At 52.4% G+C, this 13754-nt stretch overlaps 1 protein-coding gene across 3 annotated transcripts in view; it reads right to left on the minus strand.

The window, feature by feature from the left end:
• Nucleotides 1–13754, minus strand: part of GABRA3 (gamma-aminobutyric acid (GABA) A receptor, alpha 3) — a 119986-nt gene that overhangs the window by 44556 nt on the left and 61676 nt on the right. For all 3 annotated transcript variants that reach the window (XM_004685869.2, XM_012727289.1, XM_012727290.1), the window contains one exon: nucleotides 7573–7640. In XM_004685869.2, coding sequence (XP_004685926.1) covers nucleotides 7573–7640 — 68 coding nt within the window. The remainder of the gene's footprint in view (nucleotides 1–7572; nucleotides 7641–13754) is intronic.

A 13754-nucleotide genomic window follows, 5' to 3' on the forward strand; every position in this document is an offset into this window, starting at 1 on the left:
ACACAGCTGGGGGTCGGAGACCACGACAGCGACAATGGCAGCGATGGCGGGTCACACGAGCCGCCTTCCCGCAGCCTTGGGTGTCCTGCGCGTCCAGAGCAGGACAGGAGGTGTCCCCACCTGCGCTGGCGCACAGACACCGATGTCGGGGAGTCGGGTGCGCCCGCAGGGAACCTGGATCTGCTGCCTGCCCTGCAGAGCCGCCTCGGGCAGCAGGGACCGTGGCCTTGGCCGTGGGCGACACACGCGGAACCTTCGGCAGCCTTCGGCCGTGCGGCTCCACCCGCCAGAGCAGCCAGGGGAGAAGCGGCGGACCCTGTGCCCTCGCCCCTGCTCCGTCAGGGCCACCGCGTTTCGTGGGGTCTCCGGGGTCCCGGAGCCCGCGGCAGCCCGCAGCGCCCACTTGCCGCGGAGCTGTGAGCAGCAGAGGCGACCGCACAGCGCAAGAGCCCCGCAGCACTGCGGGCAGAGCAGCAGCCCCTCTTACGGCGGGCAGGGGGCGCAGCCAGGGGGTCTCGCGGGCAACGGCGGCCATGAGGCCCTGCAAGGACTGTGTCACCCCTCCAGCCCTTGAGGACCCCCAAAACCAGTCTCTCTGACGACTTCATGGCCTTCAAATCGCAATCGCTGGGCAGCCTTGCCAGATCTCAGGCGCCGACACCCACCTTCTCCCAGGCACCCCGATAGAGCCGCTGGAGGTCAGGTCCAGGGAAGGGCGACAAGGATGCCCACGAGGCCCCAGCCCGCTCCGCTCCCCCGGTGCCTCCAGGGGCCAGCTGGACCCCACGGTTTGGGCAACATGTGGAAACTCCTTCCGCGGATTCGGGGGTGGGGGGCGGGTTCCCGCCGGGAAAAGGGCCCTGCGCACGCTGGCGCTGGCCTTAGAGGCGAGCCCGTCTCAGAACGCGCACCCCTCGCTCTCGGTGCTCCCGGCCCATCCACTCTGCTAGGTGCCTTCGGCTTCCAAACAGGCGCCAACCCGCGGGTGGCCAGGACTGCGCCCGCCCGTTGCCCCCCTCCCCTCCCCCTCTTTTGTCCTGCTCTCTGCCCCTCCCCTCCTCGCCACTCCCCTCCGGGCTCCTTCTTCCCCTTCCAGCGCCCACCCCCCCTGCGGAATCTGATTATTTTGCAAAGCTCCGCCTGAGAGAAGAATGCAAACAGGGCAAAAAGGCGTAAGATGCAAAACAGAGGAGTAAGTGGGAGAAAACCACGTCCACGCAACGGCATGCTTGGCTTGATCTCCGGACAAAAACCACTCAAGATGACCACGGACTCCGCTGGGTAGACTCCAACAGCGGAGGTTGGCCGTGGGCGACGGCTCGCGGAACCTTCCGGCAGCCTTCGGCCGTGCGGCTCCACCCGCCAGAGCAGCCAGGGGAGAACCGGCGGACCCTGTGCCCTCGCCCCTGCTCCGTCAGGGCCACCGCGTTTCGTGAGGTCTCCGGGATCCCGGAGCCCGCGGCAGCCCGCAGCGCCCCTGTGGAACCCAGCCTTCCCAAGAAAACGCACGCTGGGGCTGAGCAGGCTGCAGGGAAACCTGGGCCCCGGCGTGGAACCCGAGCCGCGGCCAGGGCCGTATCTTTGTCCTCAGTGCCCAGCGGCCTTTGGGCCAGGGAAAGCGATCCTTCTGGAAATGAAGCTGTGGGCCTCAAGTCTGGATAACACACACCGCTTTCTCCCGCCTTTGCCTCTGCCTCCCGGCTGCAGCCTCCCTACCTGGGCTGTCCCGGCCCCCCATCTCCAGCTCCCTGCTCCTCAAATTACCCCGCAGGCTACACCTCAAAGAAAGAGCCAAAATCTGCAAATGAAAATAAACCACTGCAAAACGCAGCTTCCTGGGCATCTGCAAGTCTAATGCACAGTTAATGAAAATAATGAGAAAACATCTTCGGATAAAAACATTTTCCGGCCGCTGTCTGGTGGCGCAGTACGGCGAAGCCAAGCCAAACCGTGAGCTTCACTTTGGGGCAGGTTCAATCCCCGCAGCCCACAAGCTGACTCACAGGGCGCCGCAGACCTCTCCCGCCTGCCCGCTGCTCCCCTCAGCAGTGGACTTCGTCGATCTGCCTGTTCTGCTCCCCACTCTGTCTCTGGGGAAGCCTCTCGCCGCCCCTGCGCCTCCGGCCTGTACCCCAGTTCCATATGCATGAATAAGTTTTTTTTTTAATCTTAAAAGTTTTCCATAAGAAAACATAAAAGTGTGGTTTTATTAAGGATAAAGGAAAATGTATATGGAAATTAATGAAAATTTTTAAAAATTTTTCCAATAAAAAATAACAAAGGGCATACTTTTCTTTTGACAAAGGAAAAGGACTCCAAGTCAAATAACTACTCAAGAAAAAAGAAATCCTGCACAAAAGCTACATAAAAATAAGACAAACGATTCATGGAACAGAACTCTTAAAAAATCTGTGTGCTCAACACGGGTGATTTGGTGATGGGAAGCCCATGGGGATGACAACTGAGATGGAAAAAGTCAATAAATGATATAAAAATAAACTGTTATATTATTTTAAAAAGAAAAAATAAATAAAAGTATACAGTTTGGCATGGTAAGAATTTAAAAATTTTCTCTGAATGTTTAAAGAAGTAGTAAGTCTAAATTTGAGTATATTTGTTATATAAATTCCTTGAACAGAAAAACGATCTATAATAAATAGCTTCATAGCAAAAAAAAAAAAAATAATTGTGTGCTCAAGCTAAGGTTAGATTAAATTTCTTTAATGTTTTTTTAAACTGGTTTCAGTTAAAAGTACAGTTTTCTTCCAATGTTTATCTATTGCTGATAAGATATTATGAAAGGATTTCCTTTATCTTAATGATTGCCAAACCACAACTTTATACACCATATTATCTTTATCCTCAGGTCTTTAATTAAGTAAACCTAATCTTGTCAATATTAGGAGCTAAGTCAGAACTGTGCAAAATTACATATAACATGTCTGTATTTATATATAGTTTTATAATAGTTATTTATATACTATATAAAGCTATTATTTATACTTATATAAATCTGCATATAGTTATATATATACAGATATACACTTGACACAGTTATATATAGTTTATATACCTTAACACACACCTTTCTTACTTTGCTTAGTTTCATATACCTGTAATCTTACTTAAGTGTTTTAAAAAATAATACTTCTGAGAGACTTTCTCCAAACAAATTCTAAATAAAATCTTTTCACTTAGCTATCATGAAGTATTTTTTTTTTCTAGAGAATTCCTGGAACAGCATCTCATAAGATTTCCTCTTTCTATTATAAAAGGAGAGATATTAAACATTAGACTTATTTGGTATGGCAGATTGCATAAAAAATACTGCCAAATAGAAAACACTAAAGAGTACTAACAATGCTGTACTTACATAAAATGCAGTATTAGGGCCTCCCTGGTGGTGCAAGGGTTAAAGCGCAGCACTGTGAAGCTAGGGCAGCCACTAGAGCAGGAGCTTGATACCAGGCCAGGGGGTGACCCCAGGGCCCAGCAGAACTCTCCCGACCACCCGCTGCTCCCTCAGCAGTGGCTTTCAGTGGATCCACCTTTCCTGCTCCCCACTTTTCAGGGGAGACCCTCACACCCCCACCTCTGGCCTGGACCACAGTTTTTTCTGTGCATAAATAAGTTTTTAAAAATGCAGTACTAATGTTCAAAAATCATAAACTTCTTGAAAGTCTAATATATTCTAAAATATCACTACTTAGGGCCCTCCCTGGTGGTGCGCACCCGGAAGCTGTGTGCCCCTCTGTGGTATGGTTTTGTATTTCCTCCAAAAATTCCTCTGGTCTAGATGTTGGTGACCATCACCGTCACCACCCTCACCAGCCCCTCTTCATGGGCCACCCGCCAATTCAGCGTCAAGCAGGCTAACCTCTCTCACATGACTCTGTGTCTTTATTTGTAAACCATCTATTTCCCAAGAGGCCGATTGGCTTCACCACCAAGTCTGTCTCTGAAGAGAGAGAAGATGGGGCCTCCAGTGAGCCTGTGCCCCGGGCCACCAGGCGCCTCAATGTCCCCTGTGCCACTTTCCCAAACGGGAACTGTGACCTGAGCCCTGCCTGCTAAGGGAAACCACAAAATGTTACCTGCTGTGTCCCAAATCATGTGCTTCTGATCAGTTTTGGTTCTTCCAGAATTTCCCAGACCTTTTCTACAAGGTGTCCGTGGAAAAGGCCAATCGAGGCCACTGCTACAGCACCCAGAGGCTGAGCTGGCCCATGGGCCACCCGGCGGGCATAGCTCCCGGTGTGCAGGAAAGCACCCCGCTGCGTTTCGCAAAGCCCATTGTGTAACTCATGTGAAGTCAGCTGAAATTTGTAAGCAGGGTAGCAAACAAGATCCTTTTCTGCCATCTATACACCTTTAAGCGCAATCTACATTGTAGCTCTCGCTGTTCACCCATTTACATAAGATTTAACAATTTTTTGATAATGAATGTAAATATTTTAACTTAATGGTACTTAAGTAATTTAGAAGAAAACTGTCATCTTCGATATTCTTAAACTTTTTTTGCAAGGCCCTCCCTGGTGGCGCAGCGGGTTAAAGCACAGCACTGAGAATCTGAAGCCACTTCCTCATGAGTTCGATTCCCGCCTGCTGCTGCCCCGGAGGAGACCCCATGGCGCGGCAGACCTCTCCTGGCCCGCCCGCTGCTTCCCTCAGCAGTGTACTTCGTCGATCTGCCTGTTCTGCTCCCCACTCTGTCTCTGGTGAAGCCTCTCGCCGCCCCTGAGCCTCTGGCCTGTACCCCAGTTCTGTATGCACAAATAAATAAATAAATCTTTAAAAAAAAAACAAACTTTTTTTGCAACTACATCTCCTTTCTAAATTTCCAATTATTGAAAGAAAAGCATTTCAAGACCAAATCTCTCAGAAAAGCTGCTTTTACCCATTTGTTCCACAAGAACACCAACATCAGCCATCTATTTTACTTTGGGATCTATGCTGGGAAGTCGCCACACACTATTCGATAGCATCTGCAAATCCTCTAGGCATGTGGACACACGCTGATTGGGTCGCTCTAGTGTGACTGGCTCGAAGGCAGGCTGATTTCATTTATCTGCGATGGTATCACATGGAAAACTATTTCACCAGAGTTTATAGAAAAGAAGAAAGGTGTATTTGGTCTTCTAGAAAAAAAAGGAATTGTGATTATAATGTGCTTCATGGTTTCTCATCTCCCAAGCCTGCGTTTTATTTTATTTTTTCACTAAGCTAGACAGCTAGGGGAGACTCCGCCTAGGGATGGTAGAATGGGGAGGTTTTGCTAAACTTCTCCCTTACACACAACCAGAAACCAACTAGTGCTCATGGCAGTGTCATGAGCCCATCGACTGCATCTGGGTACTGATCTATAGACAACTTCCTTGGAGGAAGAGCCACGCAATGGCACGATATCCCATGTTCGTGGGTGGTAAGAATACACATTGCTAAAACTGCTCTATTACCAAAGCCATTGATAGATTCAATACAACCCTTATCAAAATTCCAATGAGATTTTAAGGAATGACAACAAACAATTCGAAACTTTATATGGATTCACAAAGAGCCCAAAGTTCCCAGAGCAATTCTGCGAGAAAAAAACAAATGGAAGCGTTTTGCTCCTTGACTATAAAGAACAGTAATCAAAGCAGTATGGATTTGGAATAAGCAAGCAAGCAAAGACCACCGGAACAGACTGCAGGCAGAATCTAGAACCAAGTTCAGCCACATCTTTAACGCTGTATGCAATAATGAATTGTAAATGGATTAAAACCCCGATGTAAGACCTAAAACTCTAAAAAACATAAGGCAAGACATTAAAAAACAACAACAACAAAAAAACCTAGGCAATACATCAACTCGCAGAGGTCTCTGCGGACAGAAGACTGCCAGTCCCCAGGAAGGCGCACTGGGCCGAAGTTCCCTGTTTAACCGCCAGCGAGCAAGGAGCCTGCCCGCCCCCACGTCACCTACTCTGCCTGGCCGGCTGCAGTCTCAGGGGAGTCTGGGTCCTTGCTTCAACTAGCTGCTTAAGTCAGACAACTGTGACATTCCACCTAAGGTCACCCACGGCCCAGGGAAAACTGCCACAGCCTGTTCAGTGTTGCCAAAGAGTTTTTAAAAACTCACCAATGTGCTTCCTATCCAGAGCCATCCTGGCTGCTGTGCCCGCAGACGGGACAAAAGTGCAGCTAAAAATAGCTCATTCTTTGACCGAATTCGGCCCTCCCTTATCAGGACAGGCATTCTGCTGCTTCTGCTTAGGCGTGAGGGAGAAAAGCAAAACAGTGACTACAACATGAATTTCCAACGAGACTAGAAGTCTGGGCTCTGACAGGCCCGCGGAGTCTCGCACATCCATGTGTCCCAGACACCCAGGCCTGTGCATGTGTGTGCCAGGGCAGTATGTGGGCACTTGCCTGGCTGCCTGCACTCTGTTCTCGCAGTGTTTGCGGACGTTGGCACATTCACGAGTGAGTGGATGGCTGCGGGTGCTCACAGAGTCACTCCGGTACTTTTTTCTAAAAATCCAAGCCCGTCACTGACACCCGGCACTACAAGCAAATCCCTGGTAAATCTGGTTATCTCCGGTGAGCTCTCTGGATGGAAAGGGGGTGTCTCTAGAACCTTTCTTGCTCACTGGGCACCTAGCGACAGCAGGTGAGGGGAGACGGAAGGGTCTCTGACCTTAAGAGAGGCCCGCCCGCCAGCCCTCACCACACCGCATGCCCCTCACTGAACTCTCCCATGTGCCAAGCACCCCTCGAGTGCCTGGGAAGCCAGAAAGACTTGGACTCTTATTTCCAACAGAGCTACACATTCAGTAACAGTTTGCTGAGCCTCTAATAAACGCCAGGCAACCCGAGCAGATACCTTCCTGGCCTCCCTATATGAAAACTGTTCAATCAAATATCTGGCATGCCACAGGTCTGGATCAGGTGGTCCATTAGGGTGGGGGTGTCTTGTGCCTCAACTCCCCACTTCATTCTTTGCTCTGGCAGCAGGAGAGTGTGCTGGAGAAGGAAGGGTCCCTGTGCGTCACACCCTTGCAGGCTCTGCCGGCCCTGCCCATTCCTTAAACCCATTTTGAAGCCCCCAACCCCTGCGCACCCTGCTCACATCTGTACAAGGGCCAGTTTTCAGAAGTGCTTTTGACCCTTGCTCTAAACACTTTGCATCACCCTCGGTCCACAGCCCCAGCGGCTAAGGCCTGTGTGCAATAAGCAGAGTTCTGGGAAGGCGCTGCAGGAGGCGCTCCTCTCGGGAAGCGGCTGTGCTAATGCGTGTGGCGACAGCCAGACGTGCAGGGCAGAGCAGGCGGAGTTAAGCAAGGATAAGGAGCTGAGCTGAGTGTGGGAAGCCTGGACAGAGGAGCGGTTCTCGTGCTGAGGGTCGATGCTGGCTGTGGGCGTGGCCGGACTGGGCAGGGAGGAGGTGGACACGGCTAACAGTGGCTTGCTAGGGGCAGAGAAGCCACACGAGACCCTCTTTGCCACAAGGCTAGTGGGCCCCAGCGCAGAACCTCGCTTGCTTTGATCTGTCGCATCATGTCACAAGTTCCTTTGCAGGAGCGACACTTACCATGTCAGTGTCTGACACGGGGCCGAAACTGGTCACATAGATGTCAGTCTTCACTTCGGTCACCGCATCTGCGTCAAAGAAAGCAGACAAGCAGAGTGTCACGCCAGCCAGCTGCTTTCCCACCGCGCGCCCAAGACAGCCTGCTACAGTCACAGGAACCCCTGGAACAAATTCTCGCCTGCGCTACCTCACCCCTGCAGGTATCACCACTAAGGGCAGTCGACTCTGCGAACGCCAGACCCTGGAAGCCCCTCGGCAACCTCACATTCACACGCCAGGCCACGGCCCACAGCTCCCCTTGACAGTGGCGGATGACAAGTGTCCAACTCTATGGCTGGGGCAAACAGGCGGTCCCGACACTCCTGCCTGCAGGGCCATGGGCCGATGTGCGCAGAGGACGGAACCCCCTCCTGGCCAGAGCAACGCGTCTCCATGGAAAGGTGCCAATCTCAGCTGCCAGGAGACGGGGTGCCCAGCGGCGTCGCTGCCCGGTAACGCCTGTATCTGCAGTACACGGAAGGCGGACGGGTACTCAAGTGGGGCTCGCTGAGCAGTTGGGCACACATGGAAGGGTCACGCCACATCTTTGCCGAGTGGGAAAATGGCCCCAAGAAACGCAAGTATTCCACGGCTAGGTCTCCCTCCACCTGCTCTGGTCACCCTTCACCGGCCCGTTGCAGCCCAGACTGCCCACCCACCCCGCCACACCACAGACAGAGCCAGGCAGCCTCCTCTAGGCTAGCGAAGCCCGCTTCAGTGTGGAAGCACTTCATATTACAATAAATGCCAACCAGCGCCCCACTCCCCTGACCCAGCAGCACACGGCAAGCGCCCACGAGCCCTGGGCACAACCCTGGCACATGCGTGCTGGCGCTGGCCATGTGGGGGCACACTCTACATAGGCACACGTCCGGCTGAGAGAGCCTTTAGAGTCTACTCCCTGAACACTCTGCAGAGCTGCCCCTACGGTGAATACCTGCACCCCTGCTCCAGCCCCGAGCGTGCCTCAGGGAGCCACATGGGCTCACAGACACGCCGTTTCCAGAAAGAGTGTGAGGATCATCGAATAATAATCAACACCAGTCTGCTACCAAACACATAATTTACTCCCAAGCTTAATCAGCAAATAACATGTCTCTGAAGCCAGGGCTGTGTTTTACAGACTCAGGCTGTCATCTAGAGCACAGGTTCTCGAGTCATTTCTGTGCTTGAGAAAGAAGAAGGAAGACTTCAGAACCCACAGCGTGCCCCCGTTGGGCACCCTGGTCGGAGAAGCCTGCCCCGGGGTACAGAAAACACCAGCCACGCCAGTAGTGAACGGGCAAGAGCACCCACTCGGATTCGCTGCCCCAGGTGGGGTATTGCGTCACAGATGCCCGCCCCCCCCTCACATGCAGCCACTCAGGTCACAAGCCTCGGTGTTCCGCGAACTGGGCTTCCTGAGATGGGCGCTACTGAAAACTAGGGGTCGAGCTGAGTGCCAGGTGAGGCCAAGTAGAGAGGTAACTAGAAGCGGAAGGAGCGGCAACCGGGGTGAGGCTCAACGAGACTGGGGGTGATCATGACAATGGAGGAGGAGGGGCCTGTCAAGAGAGAGCAAGAGCCCCAGGTGCTCAGCGCAAGAGAGCGGTGACGCCGAGAGGCGCTGCCAGGCAAGGCCCTTTCACCCGACCCCCGAGAGGCCTCGCACGGTGCGAGAGCGAGAGCGAGAGGAGCGGCCGAGCTCACGTCCCTGGCCTGCGCACTCTGGCTCTGTGCTCTCTGGCCAGGCGAGCAGGGGCATCTGGCGCAGGACTGCCAGGCCCCGAGGGCCAGCCCACTTCTGCACAGGACGCCTGGCTGCCTGGCAGTGGGTGTGCGGCCCAGGGGCCACACGCCCGGCCCCAGGCACCGGAGCACCCCAGCACTCCAGCTGTCTGGGTGAACAAACAGCACTGTTAAATGAAAAGATGGAACCTGGGCAGGGCGACAATTCAGTCTCGGCCGCGCTCACCCCCTCTTGAGAGGGACGCGTGAACATGGATGAATGTGAGAGAAAGGCTCCCCTCAGTTTTCAAACAACTGTTTTCAGAAGCCCCCGGCTCTCTGTTTGCGTGGGGGATGCCATTTCCCCCCAGTGTTACCCCCTAAGGCCAGAAGCGAATAGGATGGACTCCGCTTTGCCAACTTCCCTTGGGATGTGTACAGCCACCACTCTGTGTACAGCAGACCCCTGCTTGACCACGCTGGCCCGGCCCGAGCCGGCAACATGTGGGAATGCTGATACACGACTAAGCTTATATAACGAGATTTATACAGTGAGACCACAAAGAGAGAGAACATGTCGCTGTGATGCACATGTGAAGATCAGTCGGAAAAGATGAGAGCTCGCTCATGGAGTGCTGGGAAGCCGACATGCCGGTGCGGTAGCATGGACACCAGCGTCACAGACCCCCGCGAGCATGAGCCGCTGGGCTGCGCCCCCGCGCAGTCCTCCCGGGCATGGTGGGGCTGCGAGCTCTGAGGCTTCAGAAAGACAACAAAGCCTTGGCTTTTCTGTTTTGATATGTCCAGATCCCTGGGAATTCTGGTGTGAAGTGCTTATTGCCACAGACACTGTTCATTTTGCAGAGACTGGGCTGCTGGATGCGAGCTGTGGGGTGACTGTCGGGGTCTGCTAGGGCTCGGGGACTCGGCTCCAGCGATGAGGGCCGGCGCTGGCAAATCTGAGAACTAGACTGTTCTGTTCTAATGTCAATGGCCTTTCCGTCTGCCTGTGACAGCCCTCGGAGACGGAGCTACTGCCAGTCCCCACTGACCCCGCACCCCGACAGCATTAATCGCAGAGGAAATTACGAACAGGTTGCTCAGGGAAGCAGGAGTTACAGGCATCTGAGTCAGAGGGCCCGAACTCATCCGAGCCGGGCCTTCTGCTCACCCCCTTCCTCAGGCGGGCCAGGCCCAGCACCGACACCCTCAGGCAGTCGCAGCACGCTGTTTATGCTACTCCACCTAGCGTCTGCTGCCTGGAATGGCCTGTTTCCCTCACAACACTAGCAAGAAACACAAGGTTTAAAGCGCCACCCGCGTGGCAGCCTGCCCAAGCTGTGTTCCCTGTGACCCCACTAGCTCTACCACTGCTAGCCTGGCCTGCACGCCGGTCCTATGGAACACACTTCTCACTTTCCCAAAATTCTCAAAAACCTCAGGCTCCAAAGTGCACCTTTCAGCCTCAAGCCAAAGCGAGGTGATGGGCAGAAGCCACTGCAGGCCAGCCCACCCGCTCACTGCTCCCACAAATGCCCATGTCCGTTCCACCACCCTTGGTGTTTCGTCTCCCTCCCTGTTTCCTCCATCAGGCGTTGGATACATAAGTTGTAAAGAATCAGCACATAGTCTGTGTCAGTGCAAATGCTGTCATTTCCCTTTCACTCATTGCTGCCGCAGCCTCCATTTGCAGGGCCTCTCCCGACACCTGTCCCTAACCCAGTACTTCCCTGGACACGGCACAGAAAGCGTCGAAGCAGATCTCAGAAGGATTTGGCACAAACGTGGGCACTTACAAGCTCTGTGATCCTGAATGAGACACTTAGCTCCCCAGGCCTCTGTTTTCTTAACGTGAAGGGTTGTCTATTTCAGAGAAATACTGCATGACTCCCTGGTCTCCCGGTTTCTAGGCCCAGAGTCAATCAGAAGCACCAGAGTGGAATAAAAGGAACAGCCATGAAGGCAGAAAGCAAGGACTGACTGGAGCACCAACCAGGAGAAAAGACCTTCCTCAACCTGGGACAGGAGCTTGGATTCCAGGGAGCCCCGCCCCACCCCGCCCCGTGGGGAGCCCCAGAGCTGCTGAAGGTCTGCTGGTCGGGCCGCTCTGGGACCCTGCGCACGAGGCCAGCTGCTAAACAGCAAATGACAGATCCACAGGGTCCCCATTACACTTTTGATGGGGCCGTAGCAATGTGAGAAGCAGATTCTGAGGTTTACGCATGCTCAGAGACCCGCTTGTCCAAGGAGCGAGGCCCTAATTGAAGGCCCCCAGAGAATTCACCTCACCACTTAGTTATGATGAGCAATCATAAATTCAATTTTCTAAAATTTTGTTAAGAAAACCTTGTGTCCGGAAGGGAAAATGGCTTGTCTCCTTTGCAGGTCACGTCTGTATCTGCTTGTGTCAGGTACTTTGGGATTAATAAAAATGTGCCAGTACGGTCTTCTCAGCAATTATTGGCAATACAGTTTTTTTTTTTTTTTTTTTTTGCTAGAATTTCTATCATTTCTTCAGGGTTCGCCAACAAAGAAATGTGGACCCAAGAACTTTTTAAATAGCAAAATTTTCCATGAAAAATGCCACTTTAGTAGCTGGGAGGCCCACCGCTAGTTGTTCCTCAGTGACATTTGGTGGGCTGGGTCTTTCAAGGGCGGTGTCTATCGCCTTAGCCAGTGCAGGTCTGACAGCACCTCCTCACTGCTGGACGCTGCATGATCCACATGGATATGCTCACTCTCATTCCATGTGTCGATAATTCCCATCTTCTCTCTTCAGCCTGATAATTCTAGCTAGAAGTTTGATTTTATTAACCCTCATATAAAAAAATAGCTCATCTTTATTGATGATCTATAAAGCTTCCAGCACCTACAGCCCCGTGGGATGCTGAAGCCCCGACAGCACGGGTCACCCTCCTGCCCCTCGCTGCCACACGTCCTCTGTGCCCATCACCCAGGTCCATACCAGGACTCTGAGTGCCTCAGCAGGGACAAAGACAGCAACCCGGAAGTTTATCCCAGCGAAACCTAAGCCTGAAGAGACAGAAGAACACGTCACAAATTCCGGAGCCAGGAAAAAAATTTAAAAGTCAAAGAAAACCCCAAAAGAAGTCTCAGTGCAACAGAACTATGGGATATGGAGAGAAGGAATTTAGCTTCACAGTGGCAACAATGCCTCCCTCTCCTGCTTCTTCTCTGCCCTACAAATTTAGCCATCACGGCCTTCAAACGTTCAGAAATCTGCCTCATCACTGAGAGAGTCTGCAGGACGGCTGGGCTTCTCCTCTGCACTACGGCCGGAAACACTCCTAGCCAGTAAGCTCCTGAGTCACGGGCCGCTATGTTTGTTTCCCTCCCTTGAAGGGTCACTGCCATGTGTTACCTTTGCTCACTTTCTGAGCACCATTTCTACCTGCCTATTTCTTAGCTTCTTGTTTAAGAAGCAGGTAAGCCTGGCCCCTGCTACTCCAAGTTAGTCAGAAGAGGCTCCACTCCTATTTTTCCAGAACACACGAACTCTACATGTTTACCGCTAAGCTAATTTCCACCTCCTTCCCCTACCTCAAACGACAGCTCCAAAAGAAACCAAAAATCCAAAACCAACAAAATAAAACAAAACTACCTTTCTCCTTCAGTGTTTCCTATTTTGGAAAATAGGACTGCCCAGGCATTCAAACCAGGAACCTAAACGTCAGTCTGCATTCTCCCCATCTCCCTACCCCCACAACTTACTCACACGCCAGAGCCCCTCATTTGCCACGGCCTTCCCCTCCCTCCTCACAACCGCAACTCCTCTGCCTCTGACCTTCTCATCCTCCACTACTGCCCCGATGCAGTCTAACGCTTAGACCAAAGAAAGGGCATGCAGCCTTCATCCTAAAACAGGCAACCAGCAGCGACAACCAACTGCAGAGCTCGGCTTCAGCTGGTGTGCTTGTGGCCATGTGCTCATGCAGGAATTGCAGCGCTGCTCGGTGTGCTACAGGATGAAGAAATGAGTAAGCCAGAAGTGCTGTGGTGAGTGAGTCAGTGGCATCCACGTGAGCTCAGCACAGACGCACACAGGTAGTGCGTGCAGATACTCATGCGCATATCTGCGTGTTTATGCACATGTTGCGTGTGTTTGCAAATATGCATGGACTTATACACACACGATATACATCAAATAAACACACGAGTACATTTTGTAGACATTTGCACACATCTGTATCCATACACATGCATACATATACATATGTAATTACTGCAATTGGCTACTTGGCCAGTTCTGTCCACTGAAAGGTCCTAGAGGCAGTGACACTCCAGCAGCAGTGAGGACACCTGGCCCTCAGAAGATGGACTTTATAAATTCCCACAAAAATGATACCATTTCTCTTGGCAAAATGATGGCTCCCTTTATCCCAGGAGCACAAGGATGGTTCAACATCAGAAAATCA

The sequence above is a fragment of the Condylura cristata genome, unplaced genomic scaffold, assembly GCF_000260355.1.
Source record: "Condylura cristata isolate star-nosed mole 26May11 unplaced genomic scaffold, ConCri1.0 scaffold00019, whole genome shotgun sequence".
In the NCBI taxonomy this organism is placed as follows: Eukaryota; Metazoa; Chordata; class Mammalia; order Eulipotyphla; family Talpidae; genus Condylura; species Condylura cristata.